A 26,473-nucleotide genomic window follows, 5' to 3' on the forward strand; every position below is an offset into this window, starting at 1 on the left:
TGTTTGATCTCGATGATCTATCCGGTTACGACAGGAGACGTTACTTGAGTTTTCAACTTACCGTAAACAAAAGGGATGTACGCTGACCCGGAAGGGAAAATTGGAGCCAGGCCGGAGTAGCTCCGAAGGCCGGCGGTGAGGAGGCGGGGGAAGCCGTAGCCATGGCGGTGGCTGTGGCCATGGCCGGAGCCGTAATCGGGACGGAGCTAGGCCCCGCGGAAGAACTCGCCAAACTCGAGTATCTGTCTTTAGTGTCGAAGGTTTGCACCGAGCTGGACAATCACTTGGGGATCAACGACAAGGATCTGGGTGAGCACGGGGAAGTTCCTGCGGCCTCTGGGTTTGGGAAGCGGAAGGAGAAAGGGGGTTGAGGGGCCCACTGGGTCGGTGTGAGTCTCTGTCACAGAGACTTCGGCCTGGGGAACCTGCGTCCTTGGCCTCCGCCTGACAGCCCGCCAGACCGAGCTGTTAGAAACCATTTTTTCAGGGCTGTTAGGGAAACCCGGAGCGGCCATCGCTGCTTCCTTTTTAAATTTTATTTTAGCCCCAGGTAATTAAATAGCGTTAACGACAACAGCAGCCACATGATGATGGTGATAATGGCAGACATACTTCTTGCACCGGGTACTTGTCAAGGAACTTTAATTCACAGTAATCAATATGCCATTGTGGGATGTCTTGGGGCGGCCTGTCGTGGGCCCCCACAGTACCTACCTGTGAGGTGTTGTAAGGATCATGGATAACTGTGTGAAGGATCACGGATAACTAAGTGTGAAGCACTTAGCATAGTGCCTGGCATGTAGTAGATGGTCAAAAGGTCTTAACCATTGGCGTTGTTCCTAACTTAATATGCGTAAGCTGTGTTTAGGTAGCCTGATGGCATTTGGCTTTCTTCACTTATTGTCATCAAAAAGGTAAAGGCAGATTCCAGCATGGAAATGGCATGGCAGTACTAGTTTATGAGTTACTTATTCAGGTCTTCCATGTTGTTATTATTTGTTAGGATTAAAATCCAAATGAAATCGTTCAAATTTTCTTGCAGGACTCACAAGGTTGAGGCATATTATTTTGGCTTATCATAAAATGCACTTCTCTCCTGAAAGGTTCTTAATAAAATAGCTCTGATATTAGAAATTTCAAGAACTAGGCAGTATCGCAGAGAAGAATTTGGGGGGCAAGTAAGTTTTCCTTCAACTTGTAGATTGCACCATCCAGCAGCTACCTGGCCATCATATATAGATTGCGTCTGCCTTTCCAGAAAGAAACTAGAAAGCATCCTATGTGTGTGTTTTGTGTATACATGGACTCATGCTTTTGGACGTTGTTACCTCTAGAGTCTATATGGCAGTGTACACAGCTATTAGTTTCATGAGAAGAGAGTACAATGATATGGAGGGGACAGGGTCCTCCTCCCTCAAGTGCACTCAAGGGCTTGGTGAGCCATTTTGTAGTAATATCTCCTTTTCATTTATAAAAACTAATTAGAACATACATGGATAATCTTGGTAGTCTAAATTCTCTTTTTTTACTGGATGGTGGTCTTTGGCTTTTATGATTGTTGGATAGCCTAATTGGTTTTGTTTTTAGCGTACTGATTTTGATTTTAGCATACTGAAATTGATTTTTTGCTCAAGTCTCCATTCTTGTTTTCATCCCTTTTTTCATTTGCAGCTGAATTTGTGATCAGTCTTGCTGAGAAACATACCACCTTTGATACTTTTAAGGCTTCTCTGGTCAAAAATGGTGCAGAATTCACGGTATGTGTATCTGAAGCACTCTGTTTTATTTTAATGTCACAATTGAATTTAAATTTTGATAGGATTTAATATGGGGTTTTGATACAGAAAGGAGATACTTTATACCTACCAATCAAATACACCTTAAGTGTGTAATGTTTTCATGCCACTAAGCAGTGGTGATGTAACTGGATTTCCTGTGACACCTTTCTAGGAAAATGGGGCAGGTGGGCATAATCACCCTTCTTTAAAGGACACCCTTGTCTTAGTGTTTTTAAGCACTGGTCCAGGGGCTGACAATTTTTGTTCTGTTTCTTTTCAAAGGATTCTCTTATTAGTAACTTGCTACGTCTCATACAAACCATGCGGCCTCCAGCAAAGCCTTCTACTAGCAAAGGTGAGCAGAGCTTCCAGCTGAGCTTAGCCTGCAGAATGGTTTAGGTCGCAAGCATTCTGTAAATTGTGTTTGTTTCCCTTGCAGCAGCTGCCAAACAAGTAAATGTTCTAGTATAAATTTTCAAATGACTTAAGACAAAATTAAAATAAGAATTATAAGACATAACCAACCAAATGAATGCTGATGCACCCTCCCCCACCCTAATGCCCAGATAGTTTGTTGAGGGTTTTGTAATCAATGTTATTTTTAGAAAATTAAATTATGTGTATAGTAATGTATATGAATAATATGTAGAAAAATGCCATGTTAATGCATATCTAATGTTGAAGTTCTTTGGTCAATCATTGAGAATACTGAATGTATCTTCTTTTTTTTTTAATTCCTTCATGCTCTTTAATGAAACAAGATCCAGTTGTTAAACCCAAAACTGAAAAAGAAAAACTGAAGGAACTCTTCCCAGGCCTTTGCCAACCAGACAACCCTTCTGTTCGGGTACTGATACCATTTTGAGAATGTCTGCTATAACTGTATGTTGCCCTCACCCCTGCCTCTTTTCTTTGTGTCATTAGTTATTAACTTTAAGTTTACCTTTATTGTCACATATTTTTCAAAGTGAAAGTGATCACTCTGTGAGCATGTGCTATGTATAGAGTAGTGTTAAAGGGTTTAGATAATGATGTTTGAGGGAAATGAGTTTGGGAATTGTAGAAAGCAGTGACTGAAGTATGTATAAAATAACTTAAACCTCTAGAACACATGCTGATGTGTGAAATTAGATTTTTTTTTGCTCCATTACATGTTAAAATATCTAATCTTTGAAATGTTTTGATTTTTAAATTTTATCTTGGCAAGTATTTGTTGAATGCCTACTATGTGCCAAGCATTGTTCTAAGTACCAGCAGTGAACAAAACAGTCTAGAGTTTCTGCCCTCTTGGAGACTACGTTCTAGTATTGGGCTGGGGGCAGGAAATAAACATGTAAATTCTTTTGGTGGGGAGGAGACAGGCAATAGACAAATAAGTAAGTATATAACATAGCTGATAGTGATAAGAACTATGGAAAAAAATAAAGCAGGTGAAAGGGGAGAAGGGAGTGCAGACAGAGAGTTGCTTTTAAAAAATTTTAGCATCTGTTTTCTATTTCTAATCATTATTTGTGTGATTCACGGAAGGGGTGATATCTAATTTCTTTCCATAGCCTTGCACTAAGGACAAAGGGGTTTGCCAAATGTAGAAATGACTTCCAAGAGCCTTCGCTTATTCCTCTGCCTCAAATTGTGTTGGAAATCTCAACCCCCTTCTGCTTCTCTCACATAAGTAGGGAGTGATATAGGGGCTGTCAGATTTGTAGTACCTGAAGTACAGATTCTTGAGTGATTATTTTCCCCCCCTTTTTTCCTAACTTTGCTGGCCTTGCCCCTATAGACCATGCTGGACGAAGATGATGTGAAAGTCGCTGTGGATGTCTTGAAAGAACTGGAGGCCTTAATGCCCAGCGCAGCAGGCCAGGAGAAGCAAAGAGATGCTGAGCACCGGTTTGTCCCTGGTGTCCTATCCTTTGGGGAGTTTAGGATACTGTGGTAGTTGAATTTTGTGGACCAGACAAGCAAAATTGGGGGCAAGTTTACACAATCTAGACTGGCCATGTACCATATTGTTGGATCTGTTTTCATTGCTCCCTGTCAAGAATATTTATGCAACAAATGCTACGATGTTCAGAGGATAGAAATCTGGACCCAGAGAGGCTGAATATTTTTCTGGCCTCATTCTTTATTGGCCTGCAGGGACGTCATAATTGTTGAAAGTCCTAATTTAGTTTAACACTTAGTACCTACCACATGCATGGCACTGTGCTGTGTTCTTGAGAATGCAAAGATGAAATTGGGTGGTTTCTTTTTCAAATAGGTGTTTGTTGATTTGTTAGGGACAAGACAAAGAAGAAGAAGCGCAGCCGGAGCCGCGACCGAGAGCGAGAGCGTGACCGTGACCGTGACCGTGACCGTGACCGTGAAAGAGAGCGAGACCGCGACAGAGACCACAAGCGGAGACACCGGTCCCGCTCTCGATCACGTTCCAGGACCCGGGAGAGAAATAAAGGGAAGTCTAGATATCGGTCCAGGAGCAGAAGTCAGAGCCCCCCTAAAGACCGGAAGGACCGAGACAAGTATGGGGAGAGGAATCTGGACAGATGGCGGGATAAGCATGTGGACCGCCCTCCCCCGGAAGAGCCCGCTATTGGGGACATTTACAATGGCAAAGTTACCAGCATCATGCAGTTTGGATGCTTTGTGCAGCTGGAGGGACTAAGGTAATGGCTGGTGCTCTTCTTTCACACCAGTGATGGCCAGAATTTCTTTTATCACGGGATTTTCACATTGTAAAAGTTATGATTAATGACACTTGAATCAAATCAGCCATATCAGGTTGTTAGAAATTGATTCATTATTTGAAATGTCATAGAGCCATTTATTCCTGCCCACTGCTTTCAAGAGATCGACCCTTTTGCTGGTTAAGACATGAGAATTTGTCTTGTCTACTCCCCCTCCCCCATGTCTTTCCTTTGGGAGGGAGGTAATACTATTTTATTTGACCACCTTCTTGGTACTTTCCTCTTGAGTTTAAGACCATTTTCGTTTGTTCACTTCCAACAAGGGGGGAATCTATTGGGGAAAAGGTATTTTAGGAATGCTCCTGATGTCTCTGCCTCTCCCTCAGGAAGCGGTGGGAAGGCCTGGTGCACATCTCTGAGCTCCGGAGGGAAGGCCGTGTAGCCAATGTGGCTGATGTGGTGAGCAAAGGCCAGAGGGTCAAGGTCAAAGTGCTGTCCTTCACTGGCACCAAGACTAGTCTGAGCATGAAGGTAGGTGAGAGAGCCAGCTTATGACCACATTTGATGGCCAAGGAAACAAGAGGACAGCAAGTGAGCTAGTTTCATTGTTTTTGTCCCTTAGGATGTGGATCAAGAGACCGGGGAAGATTTAAACCCAAATCGACGACGAAATCTTGTTGGGGAGACCAATGAGGAGACCTCAATGAGGAATCCAGACAGACCCACTCACTTGTCCCTTGTCAGCGCCCCTGAAGTAGAAGATGACTCACTGGAACGCAAGCGCCTTACCCGCATCTCTGACCCAGAGAAGTGGGAGATCAAACAGGTCAGGACTATTTGCTTTTATGGCCACATAGTCATACAGCAGGTAGCATAGTGGTTAAGAGTGTGGGCCCTGGAGCACGATGGCCTGGGGTGACTTCCGGTCACTAACTCGCTGTGTGATCCTGAGCCAAGTTACTCTACCTCTTTGTGCCGCTGCGCTCCTCTGTAAGACAGGGCCACTGGTGGCCTGAGGATTAAATGAGTTAATAGGAAAGAAGCTCTTAGATTACTGCCTGCATGTGGTAAGGCTACGTAAATGTTCGTTCTTGTTTCCATCATTCAATAAACAGCAGAAGCACAGCGTGCCAGGCACTGTGTAGACGCTAGGGCTGCGAAGACGACTGTATCATGGTTCCCGCCCTTGAGGAACTCCATGTCGGGTGGAGGAGGTGGATGGAAACAAATAGCTGTGAAGGTTTACATACTACATAACGAGGAGTGTGCAGAGTGCTGTGGAAGCAAGGGAAGAGGCAGATCACTGTTCCTGGGGAAGAGACCCTTGAGCCATGTGTTTGGGCACCATGTGGTCTTGTCCCCCAGGGGTGGGATACATGGTGTTTGAGGCCCTGCAATGCTGGGTCAGGAGGAAAATACCTTGGTTTCCTACACGAAACCTTTCTTAACTCTCCTACAAAAGAAGAGTTTTGATCCTAGCAAGTAACAAGTGCTGCCTTCTGTCCTTTGGCTAGATGATTGCTGCCAATGTCCTTTCCAAAGAAGAGTTTCCAGACTTCGATGAAGAGACTGGCATTCTCCCTAAAGTGGATGACGAAGAAGGTAATTAGCCACTGAGATTGAGCAGGATAATGTTTCAGGAGAACATTTGGCAATTTGAGCCCCTGGACTAGGTGGTTCTATTTGTAATTTAATCCAGTGGTTATGAATCATTTGTTCCTTGGATCTCACCACTCATCTCTCAAAAGAACAAGGGCCCCTCATGATGGAAGCAAAAAGCTTCATTTTTCTGGGAAACGTTTATGTATTGTTATACTTGTTGCTTATAGTAAGTTTTTAGGATATAAAAAGTTATAATTGTATTTGGGGGAGTAAATTTGATCTCATATTCTTTAGTAATTGTTCTAAAAACCCTGGATCTGCCTAGATTATCTCTGAGTTGCCCTGGAAACAACTTCTAACTCAGCCCATTAAAAATTTTAAAAAATTGTGAAGTCCTATGACGGAACATACATAATTCATATAACAATAATAAGTAAACACCTACTAAGTGAACTGTAAGACCCAGTATTATATTATATTATATTACATTATAAAGACCAGGTCTTATGTTATATAATACCGGGTCTTATATTAATTTATGCTCCAAAAGACGCATTAGCGCTGATGGTCCGACTAGGTCTTGTTTTCGGGGAAACACGGTATCTATCTGTAAACATTGTATTGTTTAGTCTGTTTTTGAACTTAATTTTTTTTTATTTTAAGTGTGTTTTTCCAGGACCGTCAGCTCCAAGTCAAGTAGTTGTTTCAATCTAGTTGTGGAGGGCGCAGCTCACAGTGGCCCATGTGGGGATCGAACCAGCAACCTTAAGAGCACCACGCTCTAACCAGTTCAGCTAACTGGCCACCCCCAAACTTAATTTTTTTGATTCATCATTCTTTTGATATTTAGCTTTGTTGATTTTCATAGTCATATTTCACTCATTTTCAGTGCTGTAGAGTGTTGCTGTATATAAATTTACTATAATATATTGATTTTACCCTTAGTGGGGATCGAACCGGCAACCTTGGTGTTATTAGCACCATGCTCTAACCAACTGAGCTAACCGGCCACCCCTAATTCTTTTTGCCAATCTTTTTGTGGGTTGAGTTACTTTATAAATGAAGTTGAATGTCAGATGCCTTAGTACTATCTAGAATATCAGAACAGCATTTTTCCACAGGCTTAATTGCTTTTGAAAGTAGCTTTGATCAGTTCTTGGGCCGGAGCGTAGATGCCCTAGAAATGGCTGGAGAGCAGGGGGAATAGTCACCTGGGTTATAATTTCACTTGCATTGCTGTCCTTTTGACCTTAGGAGCCAACTGTGATAAAGACTGCTGGTGTTCATGGAAATTAATTATTTTGGTGAAAATGATTGGTCATTTTTGTGTTTTGTGTTTGGCTAATTCTTCTTTCGGGGGGGCCTTTTAGATGAGGACCTTGAGATTGAACTGGTTGAAGAAGAGCCTCCATTCCTGAGAGGGCACACCAAGCAAAGCATGGACATGAGCCCTATTAAAATTGTTAAGGTGAGAAATGCTGGGACTCTAACCTGGACATGTCAAGTGAACTTCTTTTCTTAATGTAACACTTCAGTTTTTCAGAGCAGGTTATTAGATCTGTGTAAGCAGAACTCAAGCCACAGGAGCTAGCACTGACTGTTGGTCAAGGTCTAGAATATTTTTATTTTAAAGGGAGATCGACTCAACTTTGTTGCTTTTGCCTTTTTAATTCTTTTGTTCTCATTTTAGTGTGTTTTGGGAGAAAGGAGAGCTCACTACACGTGCTTGATCTACTATCACTGCTTTTTCCCAGGCCTTAGGGCTTGAACCTTGCAGATTCAAAGGCAGTTCACTTGACCGATTGCTGCTGGCATCGAATAGGAAGCTTTAGTGCTGGGTGTTGTGGAGGGCAGAGTATGAGTAGAAGAATTCATGGAACAGTTACGATAAAATTTAGATTTGGAAAAAGGTTGTCTTAAAGGTCTCTCAGCCCAGCCACCCATTCAGTGCTTGCAATCCCATGTATCCTTCTACAGTGTTCCTCCCATGTGGTCTTCTCGTGTCTGCTTGACATTGTTGGTGACAGGGAATTAATTGACCAGCCCTTAAGAAGACACATTCCATTTTCAGGTGGATCTGATCATTAGTTCTTCTTTAGGCAGGAGTGAAATCTTTCTTACTGAGGTGTCCACATTGCTCTTCGTTTTAGTTCTTGGGACCATACAGAAGATTTTTTATCCCTTTCTTATATGTCCTATCTCTTGGAGTTCCCACCTTCAAAGTCAGCATCCCCAGTTCCTTCAGTGATGTATCGTTGTCCTTGTTTATTTTCTCTGAATTTGCTGTAGTTTATCCATTTCTTTCATGTAGTCTGGTATGTTGATAGGAACTTTCTTCTAGGAGGGTCTCATTCTTTAGATTCAAGTGGCTTAACATCTATGTCGTATTTCCTGGATATTTAATTCATGCTGAGACCCCATTCTGATGTTGCCTTGTCCTCTGTTGCGCTAGAACCCAGATGGCTCCCTCTCCCAAGCAGCGATGATGCAGAGTGCCTTGGCCAAAGAAAGACGGGAACTCAAGCAGGCTCAACGGGAAGCTGAGATGGATTCTATTCCCATGGGACTCAACAAACACTGGGTTGATCCTCTGCCTGATGGTGAGACCCTGGGATGGGGTGTGGACTTTTCAAAAAAAATCTGAGCCTTCAAGTACACAGGGAGGGGGCATTGTCAGCACATACTAAAGGTTCAGCCTTGGCTTTGGTGATTTGCTTTTTCCCTTCAGTTAAAGCATGTTTTTGTTTTTTTAATCAAGTGTTTAAAACCAAAAATGTTTTAGTAAGCCTGGTCAGGTTATTATTAGATTGAGTTTTTCTTCTGAATAACTTAAAATTTTTATTTAAAAAATAGTATAGCTCTGAAACTTTCCTTTTCGTACAATTCTTTGTATGGCAAGTATTAACTAATTGCTGGATACAGTCATGACAAGTATTTATTCATTTATGTTGGGCAACTAGAAATACAGCTGTGAATTAGACACGATCCCTGCTTTTATGACACATACAAGTTAGTGGGGAAGATTGATGTTAATCAAATAATTGCCAGCTAACTAAATCATGACCAGTGCTGTATGAAGAAGTACAGATAGTATAGTTGGCTTAGGGGGTCATTTCCCTGGGAAAGTTGAGAACCGAAGGATAAATAGGACTTTGTCATAGGGGATGGGACAGGGGTTAGGGAGTTACAGGGGTTACTCCAGGCTGAGGAGTAGCCTGTGCTGGGGCTGTGAGGTAGGAAAGAAGACCCGTGTGCCTGGAATACAGAGTGATGGGCAGAGTGGTGGGGGGGGGATGGATGGCAGGCCAGGACTTTGTAGATGATATTAGGAATTAGGGCTCAATTCTAAAGTTCACTTGGAAATGTTGCAAAGTTCTAAGCAGGGGAGTGGCATGATCGGAGTTGCATTTCTAAAGGATGGATTGGATGGGGCAGGAGTAGACACGTGAGATGAATTACGAAGCTTTTATAATAGTTCAGAAGGCAGGGAATGGTGGTTTAACATGGAACTAGCAGAGAGGAAGGGTGTACTGGAGAAATGTGATTTGTTGGATGTGGGGGAGGGGCGGTGGGGTAGCTTCAGGACATTTCTAAGTCGCTGGTTTCCTTTGCAGCGGAAGGCAGGCAGATTGCTGCCAACATGAGGGGTATTGGGATGATGCCCAATGACATTCCTGAGTGGAAGAAGCATGCCTTTGGGGGCAACAAAGCTTCGTATGGAAAAAAGACCCAGATGTCAATCCTTGAGCAGAGAGAGAGCCTACCCATCTACAAACTGAAGGAGCAGCTGGTCCAGGTGAGAAGCCCCTTTATGATGTATTGGTGGGGAAGTAGGGGTCTTTTCTAAGGGAAGGATGACATGTTTTAATTGAAATTAGCTGGACAGGTATGTGTATGTTTGAAGTGGCTTTTCCAGAGGGCATAGGAAATAAACAATATTTCCAAGTACTTTTTTAAAAACATACAGTAGTCTACATATTTTATTTTTCCTATGAGGAAGTAAATCTGTTTGAACTGGGGGACCCTGGAGCAGTTCCAAGTGGGCAGAATATTTGTAGCACAGAACACTAGCTCTGGTCAATAAGAAAAATGTAGGTGCTTGGCCAACAATCTCATATCAGCAAGACTTTGCTTCAAGTACTTATTTCCATTTTCTGGAGATCTGATTTTAACACTACCAAACTTCCTGAGGCTACCGAGTTTACTAGTTTCTAGTGAATCCTTTCAGCAATATCTTATACGTATATAAGCAAATACAAATACGTATGTGTGCACACACACAAACATATGTTTTATGTGTACAGTGTGTGTTTCTAGATTGCAGCATGTTATATAACTGTTGGGCATCTTGCTTTTTTTCCTTAATGATATAGCTCAGAGGTTGTTCCTTATTATTATTACTTTTTTTAGTGCTTTGTTGTATGGATGTGCTCTGGCTTTTTTAACTAGTCCTGTATTAGTAGACACGTAGGTTGATGGCAATCCTTTGCTGTTATATACGCGTAGAAATGAGGTGACTGTTGGAGGAAAGACACTGGTGATTTGGGAGTGTCAGTAGAAAGGAATACTTTATAGAGCTTTTTATTTGCTATTAAACTCTTTATGTGTGTGTAATGCTTAAAAATTACACATATATAGTCCATACGTACATACATTGTGTGTATGTACCATATATATGTGTATATATGGTATGTGCACGCGCACACGCACACACACACATATTAGGGATATCTGGGTGATAGTTTATGCTTTCAGCATCTTTTTATTTTTATGAATTTAGGAAAACCAATAAATTAAAAAAAAATTAATGTTAGTTAAAGAATACCCATAAAGTTTAAAGTTTTTAAGTTATATGTGCAGTTAAAATAAGAAAGAGCATCGCCCATAGAAAAAAAATCATTAATGTTTTTTTCTATGCATGATTAAAAATAATTTAAACCCTGGTTATAGTCTTACCATATGTACATTATCGTGTGCCCTTTTTCTCGTTTAGTTTTAGACCGTAAGCATTAGTTATTTTACTCCAGAGTAATGAGTGGCAAATTTTTATGACAGTATTTATATTCTGTTGTTGCTTTCAGGCTGTCCATGACAATCAGATCTTGATTGTTATTGGAGAGACAGGATCTGGGAAGACAACGCAGATCACCCAGTACCTGGCGGAGGCGGGCTACACTTCCAGGGGCAAGATTGGATGTACCCAGCCCAGAAGAGTGGCAGCCATGTCGGTGGCCAAAAGAGTGTCAGAAGAGTTTGGTTGTTGCTTAGGCCAAGAGGTAAGTGGGTAGTGAAGTTGTTCTGAAAATGCCTGAAGAAAGAGTAAAGGCCAGGTCTCTAAATATGGGCATAATGCTACCTTCTTTCAAGTTTCTCCTGAGGGAGAGAAGGTTCTCCTTGTCCTCTTTGATCTGTTTAGGATCAAGTCCAAGGCTGATTTTACTATGAGGGTATCACTGTACATCTTGGTCAAACTGAATCTAATAAGATTACGGGTAACAGTCTGCCTGGGCTGAAATCTTGCCTGGTGATTGCACAAAGGAGAGGTTTGTGTCTAAGGTTTTCAGCTTCTGTTCTGCCTTAGGTGGGCTACACCATTCGATTTGAAGACTGCACCAGCCCCGAAACAGTCATCAAATACATGACAGACGGGATGTTGCTCCGCGAGTGCCTGATCGACCCCGACCTCACTCAGTATGCGATCATCATGTTGGACGAGGCGCATGAGAGGACAATTCACACCGACGTGCTCTTTGGATTGTTGAAAAAGGTAACTGGCTGTTCTTTGGTGACCCTTCTAGCTGCTGGGAACTGAATTCTGGGGATGGGATGGGAGTACCTATGCCTTTTTGGGTAGTCCTTCCTAGTAAGCCGCATCGCATTTCCCTTTAGACAGTTCAGAAACGGCAGGACATGAAGCTGATTGTCACCTCAGCCACCTTGGATGCGGTGAAGTTTTCTCAGTACTTCTATGAAGCTCCCATCTTCACCATTCCCGGCCGAACGTATCCAGTGGAAATACTGTACACGAAGGAACCTGAGACAGACTACCTGGATGCCAGCTTGATCACTGTCATGCAGATCCATTTAACAGAACCACCAGGTAGGGGAAAAGAACATTTTTTTCCTTAGTCCTAATGTATCTTTTTCACTCAAATGCCTTTTAAATATTGTAAGTCTCAGGCTTGCATGTTTGAAATGGTGATGGTAAAAGTGTAAATAATGGTGTACAGGGTTTAAATCTACCTATTTAAACATAGACACAAATTATAAATAAATAAAAATGAATAAACATGGACAGATAAAAACCTCTTGATTTATTAGAGGTGAGAATTTGAGTGTGTCTTCTGTCGTTTGGAGTTCTGTTAATGTCACTATGGCCTTTGGGTAGAACATACACAGAGAAAGTAAATTAATGCTCCTATTCTCTTTTGAGGTGACATCCTGGTCTTCCTGACTGGTCAGGAAGAGATCGATACCGCTTGTGAGATCCTGTATGAAAGAATGAAATCCCTGGGCCCTGATGTTCCAGAGCTGATTATCCTCCCAGTATACTCTGCTCTTCCCAGTGAGATGCAGACCCGAATCTTTGACCCAGCTCCGCCTGGCAGCAGAAAGGTAACCCTGGGCAGAAATGAAGCTCCATTATGTTCTGAAACCACGTGGTATATGCCGCTGGCCCTGATGGCGATTGCTTAGATGTGTGCAGGTCTTGTTTATTGTTTTAGAGACTAGTCCAGCCAGTTTGTTAAGGAATGAGGGTTGTGTATGTGACCCCTGCTCTTCTTCCTCTTCCTCTCCTTTCCTTTATTTGACAAATATTTTTTGAGCATTTTCCCGGCTTTGGAGTAGACACCAGGGCTGCAGTCTGAGGACAGGCCTGTCTCTGCTGTGGGACGTCATCTACCAGTAGGCAGGCCTTTAGCATATGGTGTGAAAATGCTACTGGTGCTCTGGATACCCCGGGGGGAGCACCCAAACCAGCATTCTTAGAGGAGGTAAGGATCTGACTTGAAGAACACTTGGATGTCCATCTAAGCAAGAAGGGCAGGAGGGCACACGTTCTGATTAGACAGAGTAGCCTGTGATACTCTGTCTAGAGGTAAGACAGTGTGGCCATTTCAGGGAGCTGTGTAGTTCCAGGAGCTGACACTGACTGTGCGTGTGTGTGTGAGACAATGGGAGAGGAGACAGATGGATTGTTTTTAAATAAAGCTTTATTGAAATATAACTTACATACCATACAATTCACCCCTTTAAAGTGTACAGTTCAGTGGTTTTTGGTATATTCATAGAATTGTGCAACCATTAATTACCATTACTAATGGTAATTAATCATTAACTCTTAATCACTACAATTAATTTTAGAATAGTTTTATCACCCCAGAAGAAACCCTGTGCCCTTTAGCAGTCACCCCCATTCACCCCTCTGCTCAGCCCCTAGAAACCACTAATCTACTTTCTGCTTCTATGGATTTGCCTGTTCTAGACATTTTATATAAATGATCATATAATATGTGGTCCTTGGTAATTAGCATCTTTCACTTAGCTTGTTTTCAAGGTTCGTCAATGTTGTAGCCTATAGAAGCATTTCTTTTTATTGCTGAATAATATTCTATTGTAGAATATTATTCTGCATCCAAAATGTATCCATTTATCAATTGATGGACATTTGGGTTGTTTCCACATCTTAGCTATTACTCATATGCTGCTGTGAACATTTGCTTACAAATTTTTGTGTGGACATGTTTTCATTTTCCTACAAATGAAAGACAGATGGATTTGAATAACAGTAAAGAATTAGAATGGGTGAGACATAGTGGGTGCCTGGAAGTGTAGAGAGGAAGGGCAGAGAAGTCGGGAATGACTCCCAAGTTTTTGTCTTGGGCATCTGGAAGGAAGATGGTGCTGAGAATGGAAACACAGAGGAGGAGCAGGTTTTGGGGGAAAGATGGTGATTCCTTCTCTGTTCTGTTCCTGATGATTGGACTGGTTTCCGAGAGGTCATCTGCAGCTCTGTGGCAGGAAGAAGCCTCTCAGGGTCGGGCAGGTGCTGGCATGATGCAAAATGTTCTGGTGCCTCCTAGCAATGATTTTCCCAAGCAATGTGTTTTATTAGCTGAACCTCTGGGTGGAAGAGCAGTAGCAGTGCCAAGCTGAGACCAATAATCTTCTAGATCACAAATACTGCTGCATTCACGCAAACCGTGAAATTCCTCTGCCACCTCGTGGTTCATTTTATGATCAGGGAAAAAAAAGGCTCCCTCTTGTTCCACATACACAAACAGCCCATTTTGTAGTCCAGATGTCCCCGTGGGGGAAGAAAAATCTCATTTTGCACTGGCACATGTGATGCCAGGAAGTCTCTGCTTTCCCAGGGTGCTAGAAAATTAAAATTGTAGTAATCAACATTGGATCTAGAAAATGAGCTATGTAGCCATTTGTACCAAATGAAATTGGCTTTGATTGGCCTTTGCTTTTTCCTGTTCCACTTATCTCAGGTTCTACCCCCTCCCCAAGCTAACCCTTAAGATGAAGGCCCCTTTCTTTCCCCCCATTTGGGGCAAAACTGAGATTCAGTGCTATCTAGTCGTCTGTAGAGGGAGATAACTGCATACTGCTTTGGGAAGATGTCTGAGTTCAGAAGTCATGTTTCACACCTCAGGGCTGAACCTGGGTAGCTCAATCCAGCTGTGTCCCTCTTGCCTGCAGGTCGTGATTGCCACCAACATTGCAGAGACATCGCTGACTATTGATGGCATCTATTATGTGGTTGACCCTGGATTTGTGAAGCAGAAAGTTTATAATTCGAAGACAGGGATCGACCAGTTGGTGGTGACTCCTATTTCTCAGGTATGATGGCTTCTCCCAAGAGCTTGCCTGCAAATCCTGGTTGTGGCCTTTCGGAAATTTTTTTTATAGTTTTGTATTTTGAACTTTGTTGTTTTCAAAGGTAAACTTTTAAGATACCAGATGCTTTCGTGAGATAGAGATTTTGTGTTGTTTGTTTTTAATCTTTAGAATAGTTTTTCAACATTGAAAAGCCCCATATAATTTGAACTTAAAAAAAAAAGTTTGAATCCTAGCAACATAGACTCATCTAAGATAGTTGGTTAGAATGTATTTTCTAAATACCGTCCTTAGCCATAGATAGCTGAGATGTAATAATTAATGAGATGATAATGTGTTTCTTTGGTAATTATATTTGGAATAATTTCCTGCCTAAATTATATTTAAAAGTGAAGAACCTAATGATCCTTTCTGAGGGCAGTCCGGCCACATGTATCCAACATTTTAAAGATCATCTCTTTAACCGAATAGTTCCAATATATCTGAAAATTAGACATGAATATATACCTCAAGATAATGGAAAAGGATGTTCACTAAAGCACTGTTTATATGAAACTTGGAAAAATTCTAAATGAGCTCCAAAAGGGATGTAGTTTAATAAAATAAGGCATATCCGTGCCGTAGAATGTTATGTGGCATTAACATGGTGGCGTGTATATGTATTTAGTGACTTAAGCATAAAACTATGATATATTATTTGAAGAAAGTGAGCTACAAAATAGGAGGAATAGTATAAACCAATTTTTGTTTAAAAAGATGGTGTGCGCTTGTGCACAGTGTATGTAAACCCACCTGAGACTTGAAAGCATGTATTTGATATGTTAATTGGTATTATTTCTTGGTGGTGCTACTGGTTACTGAAACTTTTTTTTTCTTTATACTTTTATATATTTTCTTAATATTTTATAATAGGTGTGATTAGATTCATAGTCTATAAAAACCTTTAGTCTATTTTCATTTTGAAATTTAAGTAATAGTGGCTAATACTTGCAGGGTGCTTAGTACCTTGTTTTCCCGAAAATAAGACCCGTCTTACATTAATTTTTGCTTCAAAAGACGCATTAGAGCTGATTGTCCGGCTAGGTCTTATTTTCGGGGAAACACGGTAAGTGCTGCTAGGCACTGTCCTATGTACTTAAATGAAATCATTACATTCTTGTATTGATCCTTTGTGGAAGATATTATTATCCTCATTTCACAGATGAGACTGAGGCAGAGGGGTTAAGTGACTTGCCTAAGGTCACACAGCTAGTGGAGCCAGAATTTGAACCTGAGCAGTCTGGCTCCAGTGCGTGTACTCTGCACCACTTCTCAGGGTGGTGCGTGCAACTCACAGTGACCACCCAAGAAATTAGTACACTTGCCCTCGCTGATTTAGAGAGAGACGTCTGTAGAATACTGTGGAGTCTGCCACGGTGTGTGATCATTATGTGCTTTTGTGTGGTTCGTGACCTTTCATACTACATACATCCTTTGGTTTGGAGTTGGCATAGGAATTTGTAAATCCTGATACTATTTGTAAGATAGATGGTTTTCTACATGTATATATATATATATATATATATATATATATATATATACACACACACATACATATATATATATATATATATATTTTTTTTTTTTTTTTTTTTTTTTAATTAGTGCCCCTAAGTATAGAAGTAATATTACATTTTATTTTTGGGAAATAGGAAAAATTGAAATTACCATTGATCCTACCAATGCTGTCATCATTTTGATGCTTTTCTTGACCATCTTTTTTCATGTTCTTTTTTTTTTATGGTTGCAATTCTAGTAGTCTAGTAAGTAGGTTTTGTATATTTTTAAGGGTTAATTGTCCTGATTATTAAGGTAGTATGTGTTCAATATCAGATATTTGGTAAAGTAAAGAAAATAGAACCCATCAGCAAGCCTACTGTCAGAGTTAGCCATAGTTAACATTTTAGGTTATTTTTCCCTGGGTTTTTTCCTTTTGGTAGTTTATGCTATATATGCATAAAGATATATATTTTTTAAATCAGTATTGTTTTGTAACTTGCTAGTTCACCAATGTGAGTGAACATTTCCTTCTGGCATTGAGCATATCAAGCCTGATTTTTTTTTTTTTTCTTTTTTCTTTTTAAGTATGGAATGCTCCGCGAATTTGCGTGTCTTCCTTGCGCAGGGGCCATGCTAATCTTCTTTGTATGGTTCCAATTTTAGTATATGTGCTGCCGAAGCAAGCACAAGCCTGATTTGTAAAATGGGTACAGTCATCATTGGTATATTAACATTACATTTATTTAGTTCACTTACATTTTCGGTCCTAATTGTGGGGATAGTATTTTGTCATCTTGTTTTATGCATTGCCTTTTGTGTTGTGCCACAGTTTTGAAGGTACATTTCTGTAATCTTTACAATATTTCTTCTATTCACCTTGCCTATATTTGCGTCACTTGAACAAACTTTCCAAAAATGTTGAGTATTGGAGAGGGGATGATAATAACATTGATAGTCTTGGAAATGGTCCTAAACGAAGTGAAATAAACCCCATTTTGAATTTTGCTAGTTGCCCCTCTTTTAACAGATTTTCTGGGTAAGGCTGTTAAGCAGTTTTTAACAGATACGTTATTTTTATATGCCCACCCCTCTAGGCTCAGGCAAAGCAACGAGCTGGCAGAGCTGGGAGAACAGGCCCAGGAAAGTGTTACAGGCTATACACAGAACGTGCCTACCGAGATGAAATGCTGACCACCAACGTGCCGGAAATCCAGAGAACCAACTTAGCCAGCACAGTGCTGTCACTCAAGGTAGGTACCATTGTCTTGTTAGAATGGGTTGGTAGGACAGTCCAATCCTATGGCCTTAGTAAATGAGTGTTTTATGAACCTTGTTAAATACTTCAGTAACCTCATAGAAGCAGTCCCTTTGAGTGAAATGCAAATGGCTGTGCTAACAGCCTTTCCACTGCGGTTCTGGGGTAAAGTTGGCATGTGTGCTGTGCACATGCATTTTTTTCTTACCATAATAACCAGCAGAATGTTTGGTTATAAAAGATTTTAGTTAGGAACATTTTCTAAAAGGATATTAGAAAAATCTAATCGGTGCCAAACTGTGGACAAATTCACTTCCTTTATCCCTTTAGCTTTCAGATCCAATTGTGTTTTTTTAGAATGGAAGCAAAACTCCCAGTCCAAAAACTTTGCAAAGGAGCTATCAGTAGAGGTTTCAGACTGGCCCTCCGGGGCTTGGTTTTCATTCTGAATCATTGCTCTTCCTCTCTTAGTCCCCCGTGAGCACCTTCATTCTCCTTTGGCAGGGAGAGCCACATGAGTAATTTTCCAGATGATGGCACCCCCGCCCCACCACCCCGACACTGATGCTACCCTGGAGCCCTGGCACTTTCCTGGTGCAGAAGGCTCTGTTGTAATTTATTATTCATTCCCCGTGAGAGAGGCTACAACAGAGCTGCAGAAAAAAACCTGCTCCAGTCTCTGGAGTGAGAACAGAGGCATCTGTGGCTCAAATTTCTGCTTCGAGCTGTTTCTCCTTGGCAAATTTACCTGCTCGGCCCTCTGCTCTGTATTCTCTCAAAGGGGGAGGGAGGCTATTAATAGTATCTGTTGTGAAGATAAATGAGATAATGCAGGTAAAGGCACTTGGCACAATGCTTACTGATTGCTAACATAATTCCTTGTAGTTATTAGTCATACAATAAACATTTATTGAACACCTGCTGTGTTTATGGTCACAATCACTTTATGGGAAAGACACAGAAAGCTTATGTCCTCCCACATCACCCTTTGTATACACTTGGTTAGCACATCATTCGTTTCTTTTATTCTTCAACGTGGCTAACAAATGTATTGACTGCCCACTGTGTGCCAGGCATGCAGATTGCACTGTGTTGTCATGGTTTTGTGCCCATGTGTCTTACCATTGTGAACTCTGAGAGCAGGCGCCATAGCTTAGTCATTTTCATATCCCTACAACCGAACATGGTATGAGACAGGTCCTGGATGCACAGTAGAAATTACATGTGCAAGAGACAGGACAGGCTAATGTATTCTCTATTTTTAAAAATTGTGGTAAAATACACAACACATTACCATTGTTACCTTTTGAAAATTTTCCAATCAGTGGCATTAAGTACATTCACAATGTTGTGCAGCAATCACCATTCTGTACCCATTAAACTAAACTATCCCTTCTCCCCTCCTCCCAGCCCCTGGTAATCATTGTTTTCTGTCTCTATGAATTTACCTACCCTGGGTATCTCATATAAGTGGAATCAAACAATGTTTGTCCTTTTTTATCTGGCTTTTTTTACTTAGGATAATGTTTTCAAGGTTCATCATGTTGTAGCATGTGTTAGAATTTCATTCCTTTTTAAGGGTGAATAATATCCCAGTATATGTACATACCATTTTGTTTATCCATTCATCTGTTGATGGACATTTGGGTGGTTTCTACGTTTTGGCCTTTATAAGTCATGCTGCTGTGAACATTAGTGTACAAGTATCTATTTGAGACCCTGCTTTCACTTCTTTTGGGTGTATATCTAAAAGTGGGATCAGTGGATAGTATGGTGATTCTATGTTTAACTTACGAGGAATCATCCAATTATTTTCCACTGGCTGCACCATTTTACATTCTCACCAGCAATGTGTGAAAATTCCTGTTTCTCCGTATACTTGCCACTTATTTTTTTTTTTAATAGCCATCCTAGTGCGTATGAAGTGGTCGCTCATTGTAGTTTTGATTTACACTTCCTTAATTGCTAGTTATGTCGAGCATCTTTCCATGTGCTTCTTGGCCATTTTTATATCTTCTTTGGAGAAATGACTATTTAAATCCTTTGCCTATTTTTTAATTGTTGTCTTGTTATTGTTGAGTTGTATGTGCTATCATTTTGAGGGAGTGTTTTTTAAAGTTTCCTGAGAAAGTGTATGCTTTCTACTAGTCTGAATTTTGTGTGGCCCAGCCTTGGAGATTACTGCTAATCTTGCTGGTGGCTTCCTGATGCAATTGAAGAAACAGGAACGATAGCGACAAGGAGTCCTCCTGCACGGTGATTGAACCCTGGTGAGGCTGAGCCTCCCATCACACACTTTCTGTTCTAGGCCATGGGCATCAATGACCTGCTGTCCTTTGACTTCATGGACGCCCCGCCAATGGAAACCTTGATCACAGCCATGGAGCAGCTGTACACGCTGGGGGCCCTGGATGACGAGGGCCTGCTGACTCGCCTTGGCCGCAGGGTAGGGGACTTAACTTCCAGTGCTTTGGGGCTGATTCCCTGGCCAGTCTTCCATACTGTTTTGTGCAAAATGTAGCTCTGAGGCCCTGGATAAGCGTTGAGTAGAATTCTAGATGCCTGTTTTTAACTTGGGTTTTCAACTATCACTTAAAACTGTTTCAGAAAAAGGAAATTCTATCCACAGTTTTACCTCAGGATATATTATTGAGTCTAGCCTTAATTTTAAAAGATGTCTGCAAAATCCCCAACTACCCCAACAGTAGTCATGTTCTTGGTCGCATACATTTCATTGGGGTTTATTTGGGAATAAACAGTAACAACCTTCTGGTAGAGACAGGCACCCCACGTCATCATGCCTCCTATGGTCTGTTACCCACTCTGACCAGTATCTCCCGCAGGTGGGTCCAGATCCATTTTCCACAGGGAAGCAATTGCAGTTTCTTCTTCTCCCTCTAGATGGCAGAATTCCCCCTGGAGCCCATGCTGTGCAAAATGCTGATCATGTCTGTGCATCTGGGCTGCAGCGAGGAAATGCTGACCATCGTGTCCATGCTGTCTGTGCAGAACGTCTTCTACAGGCCCAAGGTAGGGAGTGCAGAGCCACACTCAGATGGGGGTGTGATAATGTCGGGTGCAATCAGCCGTTGCCACTCAGTGCTTCATGTGGACACTGACAGGGCCATGTAGGGCTCCGTGGAACTGCTGGGTGTTCAGTTCGTAGCTTCTGGGTGGCAAATGATCCTCTGTGCCACTGCTTGGCAGGATAAACAAGCCCTCGCTGATCAGAAGAAGGCCAAATTCCACCAGACCGAAGGGGACCACCTCACCCTACTGGCCGTGTACAACTCCTGGAAGAACAACAAGTTCTCCAACCCATGGTGCTATGAGAACTTTATCCAGGCTCGTTCTCTGCGCCGGGCCCAGGACATTCGCAAGCAGATGTTGGGCATAATGGACAGGTAACATGGTGACTTCTCCCACGTTTGAGTTGAAGCTCCTTGAATGTCATGTCTGTTCATCTCTGTATACCTGCGAAGCTGTAGAATCCTCGCATGACCCTTTTCCTCCAGCTTTTCTAGTTTTGTTGTGCTTCTCCCTAGGCAAGGGTGTAGCCGAGAATCACTTCAGAAAGAGTTCCTAAGGAAATTGATTTCTTAATTGTTGAAAAATGCTTTGTTTACAAGCATCTGGGACATTCTTAGTCGAGTTGAATTAAGTCTCTGGCTCTCACTGCATCCATCTTGCCCACTGTGCAGAGCTGCCCTGTAGTACATTTAGGTCTGGAAGGAGCGTCCTGGTGCCTACTCTGGGGACCCGAGATGGGGGTGTTGAGCACCATGATTCTGGAAGACAGAACCTCTGAAAACAGAGTTGCCCACCTCTTCATCCTGTCTTGACTTATGTTCCTGACAGACACAAGCTGGATGTGGTCTCCTGTGGCAAGTCCACAGTCCGAGTGCAGAAGGCCATCTGCAGTGGGTTCTTTCGGAACGCTGCCAAGAAAGACCCGCAGGAGGGTTACCGGACGCTGATCGACCAGCAGGTGGTCTACATCCATCCTTCCAGTGCTCTCTTCAACAGACAACCGGAATGGTAGGTGGGCTCTTCTGGGCGGAGAGAACCTATAAATCTGCTGGCACTTTGTGTCTGTGTCTTCACCCACCGCCAACGCTTTTTCCTATTCTCACATTGCTTATATTTCTAGGGCAGCAAGAGCCTGAATTAGGCCCAATATCAGGCCCTTTTCAGAGAAATAAAATCATAGGAGTGAGAGCTAGAAAGGATCTCAGAGATCACTCAGTGAGGTGGTTAGAAAAACAATTTTTTTTGAAGTAGCATTTTTAAAATGTTGTAATGTTACCCACCCTAATATAAAAGTGATTTAAAACCACCGTGCCACCGTGGTAGAAGAGTTGGAGAGGTAGAGCCTTGCCTGTGTGGCTTTTCCCCTCCCCTTTATAACAGCCCCTGAAGCTGCTCTTCAGGGCCCTAGAGTTCTGTGGAGATAGCCTGCAAACCTACCCTCCCATTTCACAGACCAGGAGACTGAGGTCCAGAGAAGTGATGTGGTTGTCTCTGTGTCACTTAACTAGTTGGAGCCAGAGCCCGGTTTAGAACGCATTATCCTGACAGCTTTCTTGTGGTTAGAGGTTTGCAGGCTCCTCAGTATTGGAGGGTGGTTGTCATAACGAGAGACAGTCTCCTGAGGGGTCAGGCAGGAGAGGGAAGGGTAAAATGCAAGCTCAGCGCCGCCCCCTGGGGACCCGGGTAACTGGAGTAGGGCCTGTATTGGAGGCTTGAGCCTATGTCTGTCCACCCCCCCTCAGGGTGGTGTACCATGAGCTGGTGCTGACCACGAAGGAGTACATGCGTGAGGTTACCACCATCGACCCCCGGTGGCTTGTGGAGTTTGCTCCGGCCTTCTTCAAGGTCTCCGACCCGACCAAGCTAAGCAAACAGAAGAAGCAGCAGCGTCTTGAACCCTTGTACAACCGCTATGAGGAGCCCAACGCCTGGAGAATATCCCGGGCCTTCCGTCGGCGCTGAAAGGCAAGACTTGTCTGTTTGCATCTCCTGCAGCACTGGCCTGGGGCTTGGACTCACTCGTACTGGTGAGAAGGAGGTCCTGAGGATACAGCTGTCCAGTGACTGAATATCTTAAGTGGACATTTTCTAAACTTGACTCGCATTTCTTCCCTGGTGGTGAAATAGAAACAGGGAGATTTATGCCTGGTTTGACCAGAGCCTGCAGCCCCCACCACCCCGTCACTGGGGCCAGCTGGGACTCACAGCCAATATGGCGGTGCACTGTGTCATCTCCAAGAAAGGGGCAACTTGTGTAGCTCTGGGATGGAAAAGGCAGTTGTGAGCATTGGAAACCTGGACAGACGGACGAGGTGAGGGCCCTTATGCCCTAGCTGGTACTCTGTGGAGGAGGAAGCCACAAAGCTCATTGAAAGTGTTGGCACCACTTCCTGGTCCTGTCCAGCCCCGGTACTTTACTTAACCTCCCAGAAATATTTATTTTCTTAAGGAAACAAAAATGGTTTTCTGTGAAGGTTTCTTTCAGCGGAAAGGTTAGGATATTAGCTTGGGCTCAGCATGGGGAGATTTAGTGTCTGTGAGTTCGGTGCACATGGTGGAGAGTCCCCTGAAACCAGAGCCCCTGGCCTCTTTGGGCTGAGAGGTGACGCACAGCCCAGACCTGTGTCTCGTCTCTCAGCACCCGCGCCCGCCCAGCTCTGCCATTGATGGCCAGGATTCACTGTATCCAGTGCGCAGGCGCTCAGGTCTGGGCGCCTGAGTGCTTACAGATGCCACATGCTGAATACAGAAGGCTGTCCCTGGCTCCCTGGCCAGCCCACCACACTCACCGTGTACAGCGTGTCCTATTTCCTTTTGAAACATGTAAGTAACGACATAGGTTTTGTTTTAGTTTATTTTTTCTCTTTTTGCCCCTGAGGTCCTCGATGAGTTTTAACAAAGGATTTTTATGGTCAAAGCCTCCCTCCCCCCACCCCAAACAGAAAACCAACACAACACCTCTCAGAGCCAGTTAGTGCTGTTCAGCATCTGTGCTCCGGGCCTCCTCATGCTGAGTGGTTGTCTCCCAGCATCCTGTTGGGGAATGGCCACCTCTTAGTGCTCCTCCCACAGTTTCTGAGGAAGCTCTTGACTTGGAAGAACATTAGACAAATGCTGCCAGTCCAGGTTGTAGAACTTGGAGAAAGCTGTTCTGGATGCAGAGCTTGTAGAGAAGCCCCTGGGGGGTTGGGCATACTGTATGTTATAGTCCCCACTGCCTCCCTCATCCCCATTCTAGTAAATTTTGAAACGATGTAACTATTAGAACTACCACAGATTTACACACCAGTCACTAAAAGACTGTGTGACATTCTAGGATATGAAGGAATATAGGCTGTTTCTGGGCAGCAGACAGAACACCCTAAAGACACAACTCAAGCCAGCAGAGGAGAATACAGGCCAGGGAGTCTGCTGACTGAGGTCCCTGCCCTGTTATTGAGCTGAGTGTGCACCTCTCGTTCTGTTGGAGTGTGCTCCTGGGGAAGCCCAGACCTGTAATTAAGGGCAGGGGATCTGTGTGCTGACCTTTACGACTTACGGGGAGAGACAGTGTAGGGGCTGACAGGAAACCGAAAGGCAGCAGGGGCCTGGCACCCAGGTCTCTCCAGTTCAGAAATAAGTTCTGGCCTTGGCAGCCCGCCTGACCCAGCCGAGTGCCCAGCACGACGGCATTGGCACCTCTGAGATCATAACCCCTGAGGAGGGAGTTCTGGGATTTCAGCTGAGGTGGAGAAGGGGATGTTTCAAGATGAGAGAGAGCCAGCAGGGCTGGTCCTCTTTGTGGGTTAGGTGTGCGTAAAAAGGACGCTGCTCTGTGGGTGTTCCTTGAACATCTCCCCCAGGAGCTGGGGTCACTTCTCTGCTATCACAACATGGCTGGGGTCTGATCTTCTAACTGTCCATGAGGAAACAGCATGCAGGCCGCATTGCCCAGCCTGCTCAGAAGGGGGCTTCCAGCCAGATTCGAGAGGACTCGCCTGCTGCTCCCACACAATGGGGCCCTTGTTTCTCTTCCTTGAACCAATATTACCCGGGATTGAGTGACAGCCCAGGAGAGGATGTGGGTCTCACACAGGGAGCTGGAATCTTCTCTGCCATTAAAATCTACTGTTCACTGCTCCCCTGCGGGAGCCTCGCTCAAAAGTTTCCTGCCCCTGCACATGTGCTGAGTCTGTGCTTGTTTGTGTATGTGGGGGGACCGTCCCCATGGGGCATATGTAAGCTCTACTGCTGGGTCAGGCTCTTCAGTCCCGGGTTCACCTTCTTCCAGCCCGGAGCATGGTTTGGTTTTGGCTGTCTCCTTCCACCCAAAGAATTTCCTCCCGTGGTTGCTGTAGCTGTCTCTGAGCAGTGCCCTTCCAAGTTTCAGGCTTTGAAGGAAGAGCTGTGAGGAGTGGCTTGTTGATGTACATTTCAGAGGGCAGAGGTCACGTGTCTCAGCCTGTGGAGACCTTTTCCGCGATGCTGCTTCTCATCCAAATCCCTGTGGCTTGTGTGCGTACTTAGGACCTGTTTGTACTCAATAAACTTTTACACCTTCCGATGATACCATGTTTCCCTGAAAATAAGACCTAGCCGGACCATCGGCTCTAATGTGTCTTTTGGAGCAAAAATTAATATAAGACCCAGTCTTATGTTAGGTAAGACCCGGTCTTATAGTAAAATAAGAACAGGTCTTATATTAATTTTTGTTCCAAAAGACGTATTAGAGCTGATGGTCCAGCTAGGTCTTATTTTCGGGAAACACGGTAGCTAGCCTTTAATGTGGAATTAAATCATGTATATTTTTAAAAACTTAATATTTTCTTTTCCTTGCTCTAAATTGTAAAAATCAGTACATTGATGTCTTCTGTTTCTAGGAAAATTTTTATTTTTGCTTTTTATTTGCGGGTAGTGGTTGAGAGGCATCTCTTCCTGAGAAGGCCGCCAGGTCTTAACATCAGTACTGGGCAGCGGCTGTGGGTGAAGTGGGACAGGCATTAAAAAGGGTTGGGTGACCCAGCCTCAGCATGGCTGTGGTTCTGATTTAACTGGAGAGCGCCTAGCTTCTGGGAAGCTGTTTACACAGTGGCTGGGTCTCTCGCTGCTCCTTCTGCTCTCTTATATCCACAACTACCCGTCATACTTGCTCAGCCACACTGTCACTTTTTCAGCCTTGCCTTTCCTGCCCACCCCCCAGGAAACTTGGCCCCAGGGTCTGGTCTCCCCCAGATTTAGGCAAGGAGAATCCACAGGTCCCCACTCCCCTTTCCCCTGAAGATCTAGTGTCCTTTTCCTAAACTGGCTAGAACCCAGGGCTTTCTCCAGCCTCTCCCTGCACCCTCTTGCCTGGGTGCCTTTCTTTTCCCATTCTCCAGATCTTCTCCACAAAATTGTTTCCAACTTCCGCAGAAACAACATGGAGCCACAGCAGGAGGGGGGACACACAGTTGGGGTGCCGTGGCTCATGGGAGCAACTGTCATCACAAACCACAGGCCAAACCCTGCCTGAACTAGCTCCGAAGGCCTCAAGCTCAGTAGCCCTACCTACCCCCCCCAACCCCACGCAGGGAGATGGCCAAGGGGCACAGGGCCAGATTACAAAGTACCACATCCATTATTTCAGGATCCTCATAATAATCGTGAAGGGGGGAAAGAGCAGGTATCACTGAGCCCATGAGCTCATTTTTCAGAGGAAAAAGGTAAACTTTTCCCCCAAAACATACGGGAAGTTAAGGGTCAGGGTCAGGGTCAGGCCC

At 43.4% G+C, this 26,473-nt stretch overlaps 1 protein-coding gene and 1 non-coding gene across 2 annotated transcripts; one reads left to right on the plus strand and one right to left on the minus strand.

The window, feature by feature from the left end:
• The first annotated feature begins 24 nt into the window (after positions 1-24).
• Positions 25-25,534, plus strand: DHX8 (DEAH-box helicase 8). Its single transcript, XM_019752259.3, has 23 exons — positions 25-309; positions 1,672-1,757; positions 2,061-2,133; positions 2,540-2,625; positions 3,559-3,668; positions 4,058-4,441; positions 4,849-4,993; positions 5,085-5,288; positions 5,977-6,064; positions 7,435-7,532; positions 8,517-8,664; positions 9,679-9,860; positions 11,146-11,340; positions 11,646-11,831; positions 11,954-12,164; positions 12,498-12,679; positions 14,774-14,914; positions 17,545-17,700; positions 20,014-20,151; positions 20,607-20,735; positions 20,913-21,109; positions 21,564-21,743; positions 22,478-25,534. Exons 1-23 carry the CDS (start codon positions 162-164, stop codon positions 22,695-22,697), a joined length of 3,687 nt encoding a protein of 1,228 aa, XP_019607818.2. The 5' UTR covers positions 25-161; the 3' UTR covers positions 22,698-25,534.
• LOC141569119 (U6 spliceosomal RNA) lies at positions 17,031-17,137 on the minus strand. The gene has a single exon (XR_012492511.1). It is a non-coding gene; the product is annotated as a U6 spliceosomal RNA (small nuclear RNA).
• Positions 25,535-26,473: the final 939 nt, after the last annotated feature.

The sequence above is a fragment of the Rhinolophus sinicus genome, chromosome 12 (assembly GCF_057876585.1).
Source record: "Rhinolophus sinicus isolate RSI-liver-muscle chromosome 12, RSI-T2T, whole genome shotgun sequence".
Classification (NCBI taxonomy): domain Eukaryota; kingdom Metazoa; phylum Chordata; class Mammalia; order Chiroptera; family Rhinolophidae; genus Rhinolophus; species Rhinolophus sinicus.